At 63.7% G+C, this 10651-nt stretch overlaps 1 protein-coding gene across 5 annotated transcripts in view; it reads right to left on the bottom strand.

The window, feature by feature from the left end:
- NFIC (nuclear factor I C) overlaps positions 1 to 8513 on the bottom strand; it is a 71309-nt gene extending 62796 nt beyond the window's left edge. For 2 of the 5 annotated variants that reach the window (XM_082650453.1, XM_082650452.1), the window contains exon 1: positions 2062 to 2285. In XM_082650453.1, coding sequence (XP_082506579.1) covers positions 2062 to 2091 — 30 coding nt within the window. In that variant the 5' untranslated portion in view covers positions 2092 to 2285. Of the gene's footprint in view, positions 1 to 2061; positions 2288 to 8433 lie in introns of those variants that run through there. The other 3 variants (XM_082650450.1, XM_082650449.1, XM_082650451.1) reach the window with 3 other exon arrangements.
- Positions 8514 to 10651: the final 2138 nt, after the last annotated feature.

Raw genomic sequence — 10651 nt, 5'->3', positions numbered from 1 at the left:
GCAGCTGTGAGGATTACACCGAGGGAGTCCTGGGAGGGGGACCTGGGTTCCCCTCCAGGGTGGGGGCACCCATGGGAGAAAAAGCAGAGGAGGGGGAGCCCCCTGCGCTTGGGCCACCCCATCCCCACCCTGGCCTGGGAGCTCCCTGGTCCTCTCTCTGCCTGTCTCTGTCTCCTGGTCGCCCTGTCCCTTGCACACAGCAACCTCAGGTATTTTTTATTGTCACGTTTCCACCAAGAGCCCGCCTGGCTGACCCTTGCCCTGCGCCCCAGGGAAAGCCGGGGAGCGCAACACCAGCTCTGGTTCTCACTGCCACCCACTCTGGGCAACGTGGACGGAGCCTGTCTCCCGAGGAGTCCTGATGGGGGAATTCCAGGGCCCAGTGACAATAGGCTGCCGTCCAACCTCCTCGCCTGGAATAGCCTCCCTGGGCTCAGCCCCCTCGGGCGGCTCTGGGAGCGATCGCGAGGAAAGGGTGGAGGAGGCGGGGGCACCCCGGGGCCACCCAGGCCACCCCCTGAGCCCAGAGACTGGGAGGCCCAAGGTCACCGGGCAACCCTGACCAGGACCCTCGTGGCCCTTGGGGAGCTTCGGGCGACAAGAGGCAGAGGGGGGCCAGTGATGACTGCGTCGGGGGACACCCAAAGTTGCTCTGGAGGGGAAGGAAGGTCTGGAGAGGGGCAGGGACGTGCCCAAGGTCACCCCGGGGTTGATGGGTAGGCCAGGCCCTGAGACCCCCTAAGCACCACCCCTGACATTCCCCATGGGGAGCCAGAAACTGGAGGAGCTGGAGGGGGCGGGTGAGAGGGAACCTGCCCTGAGTGAGGGGCACCCTCGGATCATGAATGGGGGACCCCCATTGCAGACTGGCATCCACGTGTTCTCTGTACCGCGGTCCTCAGGACACTCAGCCGCCGGCTTGACTCCCACCTCCCTGTGCCCCACACTTCACAGCTTGGAGGCCACACTGCCCCTCTCCGAAACCTGCCTTAGCTCCGTGTCACTTCAGGGGAAACTGAGGCCGGGACCCCAATGGCCTAAGGACACACAAAGACCCAGGGTGGGGGTAGAGCTGGAGGGTGGAACCAGTAGACCTGGGAGGGTGCCCCCCCTCCCTGCCATGGAGCTGGGGGAGGAAGGGGTCCCCCAGGGGCGACCCGGGACAGGGGCAGTCGCCCCCTTCCCACACATCCCCTGGGTCATTGCACAAGGGCCGAGCCCCGGGCAGTCTGGGAGCTCGGCCAGGGGTGAGAGGCAGCGGGCGGGGGCAGGGGCAGGTGCCGGGCTGGCGAGGGCGTCCGCAGCGCCGCAGTGCCCGGACCAGACCCCGGAACGCCAGGCCTCCCGGCTCCTCCCGGCGGCGGCGGCTCAATAACTCACAATCGATGCGGTGAAAATATGGGGATGGGGTTGAGGGACAGGGGGAGGGGGGGAGAGGAAGACCGAGCCGGGACGTCGGGGCCCCCCTCCCCCCACTGCTGGCGCCTCCAACTTTGCGGGCCCCCTCCCCCTCCGCGCACACGTGGGCCAATAATGGGGGGAAAGGCTGTCCAGGGCCTGGGTGGCGGCACACAAGCTTGGGGGGGGGGTCCGGAGAACGCATCAGAGGGGTCCTCGTCTCAAGAGTCCCCGGGCATCCAGGGTCCAACCAGGACTCCCTCGATTCCTCCTAGGGGCAGGCCTGGGTCGAGGCCTGGGGCTCGCGCAGAGCCCCACCTTTGGCCTTCTCCCGGGCGCCCCCCGACCTTCCCGGCTGGGGTGGGGGAGCGCGTCCTGCGTCCGGGGAGGGCGAGGCTGTAGGGCAAGCCAGGGGGAGAGGTCGCGGGGGGCGGGGCGGGAGTCCCCGGTGAGGGTCCCGGGTGGGGGGGAGGTGTCCCCGGCCCAAACCAACCCCCCACCGGACCCCGGCCGGCGGCGGGGGCATCCCGGCCGCGGCGGCGGGAGGGACGCGCGCCTTTTTCGTCCCGCCTCCTCGGGCTTCCAAACTCCGGGGCCGGGCTGCGGGGGACGCGGGGCCGGGGCACAGTGGGGCGCGGGCCGGGGGCCGGGCGGGGGGCGTACCTGGGTCAGGCAGAGCGGGGACGAATACATCCCGGGCGCGGCGGGAGGCGCAGGGCCGGCCGGAGCGGGCGCGCTGAACTTACTGAGTCATTTTTCCAAACCCCCCCCCCCCGCGGCCGCGGCCGGCGCGCTCCTCGCCGCCTCCTCCCTCGGTCTCCCTCCCTCCTCCCTCCCGCGCTCTCCCTCCCTCCTGCGCCCGACTCCCTCTCTCTCTCCCTCTCTCTGTCTCTCTCTCCTTTCCTGTCCCCCCCCCACCTCCTCCTCTGTCTCTGTCTCTCTCTGTGTCTCTGTCTCTCCTCCCTCTGGCAACCTCCTCTCTCCCTCCCCCAATTTCTCTCCCCTCCCACCCCGAACCTCCCACTTCTCAACATCCAACTTTCAAAGAAACGAGGGAAAAAAGAGCGCGAGCGAGGAACGAAAGTCGCTCCCCCTCTCCATGCCTCCTGAACCCCCATCGTTGCTTATTATTACGAATTTCCAGCCGCCCTGGGCCGGGCCACCGGACGGGGACCCACGGGCCCACGCACACCCCGACCACAGCGGGTCCCCCTGGACCGCCAGCCCGAGTCGAGTGGGCAGGGGGTGGGTGGCTGCAGGACATTTGGGGTCCATAGGTGGACTCTGAAGACCCCCCCCCCAACCCGCCCCGAGCGAGCCGGGAAGTTGGAGAAAGGAGCGGGGTGGGGGTGGGGGGGGTTGGGAAAGAACGAAGAAGTGACGTGTGCAGAGGCCCGGCGCGAGCGCGCCTCTTTCCCCTTAAAGATGTACAACCCGGGGTGCTCGGCGGGAGAAGGGGTCCCACGGCATCCTCTCCCCCTGCTCCTCCCGAGAGCCAGACAGGGGCTGCAGTTCCCAGGCAGAGGAGCTTGGCTACAACTGCCCTTCCGTGGCCAGAAGGGCCTCAACCAACAGGGGAGTCTCCAGAAATCTGCTGTCACCTCCTCAGCCAGCATCAAAGGGGAACTGGGAGTTGGGGGGTCTTCAGCCTCCCCCATATGTCGCCCCCGTACCCCAGGAGTAAGGTGTCCAGGCAGTACCTCAGGCTGGCCAGATAACACCTCGCAGCCTCTTCCCGAGTGTCTGGTAATTCCTACTGCCTACCCCCGCAGTGTGCCCATTTCATGGATCCAGAAACTGAGGCATGCGGAGTGGCTTGGAGCCCGGCTACCTGGCCCCAGGGCCCACACTCTGCAAGCTTGGTTGTTCTCCCTCTGGAATAGATGGGCACAGAGCTGCCGCTGACAACTAGCCTCCCCCCTCCCCCAGTTCACTCCAAGAATCCTCCCAGGGTCGCTCAGAGGCCTCGGGCCACCTAGCAGACCAGCATGCTCCCCCATTGGTGTCCTCCCCTGTGAAGTGGACGAACAGTGCCCACCCCATGCGGTTGATCAGCATAAGAATACTGGCACTTAGCAGCGCCTTGACCTTCCGTCAAATATGCACAGAGACATTCTTAGAAAGCTTGGCCATTTTGCCCCGTGTGTCCCGAGTACAAATGATAACCTCTCGCCAACTTCGGGCAGCTGCCCCATGCCCAGGGGCATGGAAGACGCCAGCAACTCTGTTATTCTCCCGTGTTACAGGGGAGGAAACCGACGCCCCAGGAACGGATGCTACTGACCTGGGGCCCTGGAGCTGGACCAGAAGTGAGCAGGATTCATACAGGACACATATGCCCTCCGTCCCGCCGGCTCCCCCTGCACGTGGGTGACGGTCATTCAAAAGCACTTCACAAATGGTTTTTTTAAAAAAACCCACTGTGCAGCCATGGGGGGGCATTTAAACCCCAGAAAGAAAGGGAGAGGCAGGTGTCTAGGAATCCAAATGCCGACGTAACATAAAGCAATATTTTATTATTTAAAAAGACGCCATCAACACCTGGAGGGCAGAATCCCCAATTCACAGACATTTCCAAGTACACGTTGGCTTCGGAGCATTCTCCCAGGTGGCAGTGACCCCCAGACTGCCCCCACGCCTGCCCCACGGGCAGCCTTCCCAAGGCAGTTTAGGTTACTCTGGAAGGCACAGTTTGGAGACCACAGACTCTCTCTCTCTTTCTCTCTCTCTCTCTCTGAACCTCAGTTTCCACATCTGTAAAATGGCAACAATAGACGCATCTCGCATTTTGGAAGTCTGGGCAGATGGGAATCCTTAAGATCACGTGTGGGAAGACTGAGTTACTATATTAGTGGTGGCAGGTGCCAGTTCACAAACATCAGTGAAGCGTTACATATATATATATATATATATATATATATATATATATATATATATATAAAATCCAGTTCAGCAGGAGCGGTCCCTACAGTGTACACAGTAGGTCCAAAGCAGGCCAGTTGCAGTGCAGGGTTGCAGCCTGGGTCTATGTCTTCTCCCTCCAGGAGCTAAAACTCCCTGTGCCTCAGCTTCCCGCTCTGTGAAATGGGACGATAATAGTTTCTACCCCTCTGGGCTGTTGTGGGTAAAGCAGCCAGTGTTTGGACCGCACCTAGTGTTTTCTAAACAAAGCAATTGCTGGATTGGACCTGTGTGTATCACATCCCAGAAAGGGGCCGCATGATGTAGCTCCTGACGCTTTGGCGCACAGTCTAGCTCATTTCAGTTTAAAAATGCACTCTCGCCATCACTCACTCTTAGGCTCCGATACGGACTGTATCTGGGACTGTCCCAGATACGGACGCATGAGGGTTGACTGTCACCCTGTAACACTAATGCCAACAATTTGGAGCCAGCCACCGTGTCCATCTGTGGGGACCAGTTCAGCAGTGCCACCCGGGGGCACAGGCTGGAATACTACGGAGCTCCACAAAAGAACAAGGGACCCCCACGTGGAGACGCCTCCAAGAAACGCGCAGGGGAAAGCATGCTGCAGCGCAGGACTCCTCCCCCCTCAGCATTATGGACCATCCCTGGTGGGGCCGTCTTGGGCACTGTGGGGTGGAGCAGCATCCCTGGCCCCCACCCCCTGGGTGCCAGGAGCCCCCCAGTGTGACAACCACAGGTGTCCCCGGACATTACTCAGTATCCCCTGGGACAGAACCACCCCAGTTAAGAACCATTGCTGTAGACTCAGCAAGTGGACTCAAGATCGCATTTGGGATTTTTTGAAGAAGAATATACATATATCCTTTATAAGAATATATGTGTGTCCTTTATGAGAATGTGTATCTGTGACATGTGGAGTTGCTCAGACAAAGCCGGATGAAATAGCGCTTTTCTGGAGTAGGGGTCCCAGCGGGGTGGGGTGATGAGGAAGGTCTGATTTTTACTCTGGGTACTTCTGCATCCTCTTTAGATGTTCATGAGTCGCTCATGTTATTAAAAAGCAAACTTAAAACATGTGAGTGGAATTCACAGCAGCACTTTCAAAAGTGAGAGCAGCTCAGGGAGGGATGATCAAAGCCTGAGACCACCAGGGAACTCCACAGCGGCGCCGTTCCCAGCGAATAGAGGACACAGCCAGGGGGCCAGGACCTGTGAAAGCACGGCTGACGTTGCCACCCCTCCCGCAACCTTGTGGGGCATCCTGTGTGTTCCCATTTTACAGATGAGAAATTGAGCCTCCAGAAGGGGATGTTAAGGTCCTCTGCCTTGAGAAGTAACGGGGTATGACGTATGGGCTGGTCCAGGCACAACACAGAGACACACACACACAACATGCCACAAAGAGACACAAAGACACACAGAAACACACCACACGGAGACACACACATTCTCACACGTCACACAGACTCCAGCAGATACAGACACCCAGACCCGAGGGGACACACACAGACTCATGCAGACTCCCACAGAGACACACAGACCCACACGAGGTCATGCACAGCCCAAACACAACACATGTGCAACCAGCCACAATAACACACACGCCAGAACACAAGTATACACTTACAAGCACACGAACCCATGGACAGAACCCCTCCCACTATTTATACACTGGCACACACACACACACACCCGGTGACACACAGCACCCGCATTCCTGCTCCCCCCTCATGGTTGTCCTCCCCCCAAATGCACCCACCGCTGGGGTCTTTGCTCTCCAGATCTTGCAGGGACCTGGTTCGGACGTGGAGGTGGGAGGAGGGCGCGATGGGCTTGGCTCCTCCCCCTCCCACAAACGCAGGTGCCTGTTTACGAGTGTCTGCGTGCCTCTGTGTGTGGCTGTGTGTGCACCTGTGTGGGGGCAGAATTCTGTACACGTGTGGCTGTGAACAGATAGCTGTAAGAGCGTGTCAGGAGCGTGTGCTGCTGACTGTGCACCAGGTGACAGGTGGGGATGGAGGCCAGTGTGGTGGAGGGCAGTGCCCGGGTGTGGGGTGGGGGAGCACTGCGTCTGAGCATTGGCGGTGGGTGTAGGGCAGGGTGAGCACGGGGAACGGCGGGGCGTGAGGATGGGTGATCTTACCTGAGCGGGGATCCCTGAGTGTTGCGTATGGATGCACCCCTGTGTCAACGTGGGACCCCTTTTCTCCTCTTCCCAAACAGCCCCCCAAAAGGGAATGCAGGTTCAAAGTTGAAAGCAGAGACTCCCACCTGGCCTTGGGGCTTTTATATTTAGAAAATTATATAAAGCGCCCTGGGGTGGGGATGGGGGCGCGACGGGGATTCCCCTGGAGGGGAGAAAACAACCCTGTGTGCCCGCCAGGGGTTTGGCCCGGTCCCGGGCAAGCGCTGGGAGGTAGGGCTGGGGGCGCGTCTCCCTGCCCATCCGGGCGAGGGGGTCTCCTTGGCTACCCCCCTGGTCCAGACTTAACCCACGCGCTTCGGTAACCATCCATCCCTCGAGACCTCCTCTGGGGGGGAGGGGGGACACCCCGCCGCCCCGCCCCCCTCTGGGCCACGCGCACGCGCAGCCCCTGGCGGGAGACATCGGCGCCGAGTGATCGCGTCCCGGCGCCACCTCGCGCCCGAACCTCAAGCTGGGACCACCTGGGGCCGTGCAGATAGGGGACCCTGAGGCAGGGGTAATTGGAGCGGACGGGGTAGGGAGTGAGAGGAGAGGACAGAGATTTGGCGAGGTGGAGGAAGCACCCGTTCCCCATCCGGCAGCCCGGGTTACAGGAGAAAAGGAAATGGGCGGGGAGGGGGGGGGGAGAGTGTAGACCCATCCCCAGTAATAGTCACTCAGCGCGTCAAACGCACACAGCGACACCCAACTGTCCCCTGAGACGCAGCCACGCGACATAGTTCCCCACTCACTGGCAATCCCCTAACCTCCACACACTCATACGTGGACACCCCCATGGTCATCCAGGGACATCACGTCCCCCGGGACATCCAACTCAGCCACACGGCTTCACAACACCGCCCCACGGGGACCCGTGGCACAGTCGCCCAGTTACCCTAACACACACACACACACACTGTCCCATAGCCGCACAATGCTCTAACAACACGCAACACAACACACACACACACAGCCACGTGGATGTGCAGACACACAGATACATAAAGGAGAGGACCCCACGCCCGGGGACCCACGGACAGGCATGGGACCACCTAGCTGCACAGACCCGCGAATGCACCCCCGGATTCCCGTGCTGACTCGTTTGAGAGCACAGGGGCCTCCAAACGCACCCCTCGAGTGAAGATGCCACTGACACCGGCGGACCGGACACCGTAACCCTCAAGTGCAGCTACCGGCGCTCGCGGGCCTGGGGCGCGCCCGGCGTAGACCCGGTGACCCCTCCCGGCTGGGACCGCGGCGGGGCTGGGGTCGGCCGAGGGGCGGAGCTCAGGCGGCGCTAGGGCCGGCCGGGTGGCTGCCCCTGCGCGGCGCCGAGAGCGGCCGCCCTCCCGGCTCCAAGTTCAAGGCGCCCGGCGGCGGCCGCTGCGCGCTCTCCGCCCCTCTCCGCAGCGGCCATTTTCCGCTAGCTGGCGCGCCGCGCTCGCCCGGGCCGGGGCAGCCCGCGGGGGCCGCCGCGACCCCCGCCCCGCACGGCCCCCTCGGGCGCCCCCTCACTGGGCCCGGCTTCCCAGCCGGCTGCGCGCTTGGGGGTCTTGCGCCCGGAGCCGCGCCCTCCCGCCTACCTTCTCCCGCCGGGCCAGGGAGGGGGCGGAGGCCTGGCCTGTGGGGGACCCTCTCCCGGGAGCCCCGCCCTCCCCTCCAACTCCTTGGTGCCCGCGAGGGGCCCCCCACTTGGGGTCCCCCGCTGCGCCCCGCGCGCCAGCTCCGCCCCCAGCCGCGGGGGTGTTGGGTTGGCGGGCGGGGGTCCCGGGGCGGCGGGTGTGTGTGGGGTCCCCGCATCGAGCCCCTCCCCCGGGCGGCCCCCGCCCCCTGCCCCCCCAGACCTCTCAACTTTCGCCCGGAGCCCACGCACCACCCCAAAAACTCCCCGGGCGAAAACGAAAGTGGGGGCGGCGACGTACCATGGCGCTGCTGCGAGGAGGCGAGGCCGGCGCCGGAGCGAGCGCGCTCGGTCCCCGGCGAGGGGGGGGCCGGAGGCGGCGGGAGGAGGCGGCGAGGGAGGGCGCGCGGGGGAGGGAGCGAGCGCGCGAGGGAGGGGGCGCGCCGTGCCCGCCCCCCCGGCCCAGGACCCTCCCCTCGGCCCGCCCTCCCCCCGGTCCCGCGCGCCGCCCGCGCCTCAGGCCGCTCCGCGCCCCGGCCCGGGCTCTGGCGGCTCTGGCTGCGGCTCCATCCCCGGCCGGGCCCGCGCGAGGGGAGGCCAGGCGAACGGCCGCGGCGGCGGGTCGTGGGGCCCGGGTCGGGCTCGCTGCGGAGGGAGCGGATCCACCTTCACGGCGCGCGCGCGCTCTCTCACACACACACACACACACACGCACACACACACACGCAGACAGCTGGGGACACTCGCGGCCCGGGCCTCCTCGACTCCGACACCGACACAGAACACACACCGACGCGCCTGCGGCGTGTTACAGGCACACACAGTCTGCGGGTGTCACCTAGATACACCGGGGCCCACGCTCACAGCCGATGCGGTTCTTGGACGCACACCTCCTGCAGGATGCCACGAACAGACTCACACTCACAACCTGCGGTGTCACCCAGACAGACACGCGGGGACCCACATGCTCACAGCCTTTGGGGTGTCACCCAGACACCCATAGCCTCCACGCTGTCACAAACACAGACTCACAGCCAGCAGGGTGTCACTCAGACAAGCACACAGATTGACAATCGTAGAAAGATATTTCAGACCGCGGGCTGAGCCACACGCCGACCCCCCCAGGACCCCTCCCCCAGGCCATCGCAGCAGCCACCCTTGCCCCTGAGTGCAGGTGTCCCGGATACACAGACACAAACACGCACAGCGGGGAGACGGGACAGATGGGGACACAGACAGAGACTAGGACACTGAGGGTGACAGACCTTGGGGGCAGGGGTTCCCTGGGGGTCCCGCAGGGGCTCCAGGCGGGGCGGGGGGCGGGGAGCGCGCGCGGCGGCTCGGTAGGTGTGGGGGGGAGCGGGCGCCCCCTCCCCGGGTCGAGATTAAGGGAGAAGCCTCCGCAGCGGGGGGAGGGGCCGGGCCGTGGAGGGTCAGCGCCCCCGCCCCTGCTGCGCGGGCTGCTGCGGGCTGGGAAGCCGTGCCGCAGCGCCCCCGCCCCCCACCACGCGCTCTCCCGCAGTCCCCCCTCCTCCGGCAGCCGCAGAGTAGGCACCGCCCCCTTCTCCCCGCCCCCTCTCAGGCTCTGCGTCTGGCGCAACTGGGGGACGACGGGAGGGGGCTCGCCGCGACCTGGTGGGGTGGAGGAGGTTCTGCTGCCGTCCTTCTGTCTGGGTTTCCCCCTGCCTGCGACCTCACTTCCCCCCAACTGGGGCTCCAGTATTCAGGGACCCCTTTGGGGAGGTGGTTCTCAGCTTCCTCAGGGAGGACGCCAGGGTTTCGGGCGGGGGCAGGCAGCACCCCGGGAACAGAATCAGGCCCTGGCCCGCCCTTCTGGAGCCATGGCTGACTCTGGGGTCTTCTGGAAGTTAATTCTGTGCGTTGTTGGGCGCCCCGGGGGCCGGAAAATCTCAGGCAAACGGTGGTTCACAGCAGCTCTGCCTACATAGTAGGTGTTCAGTATGTAGCCAATATCTCAGGCGTCCAGGGAGCGTTCGCTCTGGGACGCTGAGCTTTTCCGACTTCATCTGCACATTCCTTTCCCCATTTTTAAGAAGAGAAAAGTGAGGCCAAGAGAGGGGGAGCTCCTCAACCAGCACGTCAGAAGCCCAAGGATCCTAATCCTGACGGCTCTTCCAGGATGCTTTGCAGGTGAGGGGGTGAGGTTCTGGAGGTGGCCTCCCCTCTCACAAACCTGAAGCCCAAAGGAGCCAGGGTGGATATACCGGCTCTGGCTCCGGAGAAGAAAGGGTCAAGAGGATAGAGACCCCCTGCTCTCAGCTCGACTCTAATCTGCCTCTGTTAATCCCCAGCTTGAACCCTCAGCTCCTCCCCTACCTCAGGGAATTAGGTACCTGGGAGGAGAGGCGAGGAGGGGGGGTGGACTGATGTCAGCCAGGCAGGGATTCGGGTCCAGATGGCAGTAGTAGGGGCACAGAAGCTGTCCCCCACCCATCATTTTCCCCACAAGGCCACCCCTGGGCCTGCAGGCATAGAGTTAAATGCTTTACACGAGGCTA

Source organism: Grampus griseus, assembly GCF_964374135.1.
Source record: "Grampus griseus genome assembly, chromosome: 3".
NCBI lineage: Eukaryota > Metazoa > Chordata > Mammalia > Artiodactyla > Delphinidae > Grampus > Grampus griseus.
Note: the sequence above shows the minus strand (reverse complement) of the source record. Positions and strands in the feature narration are given on the sequence as shown.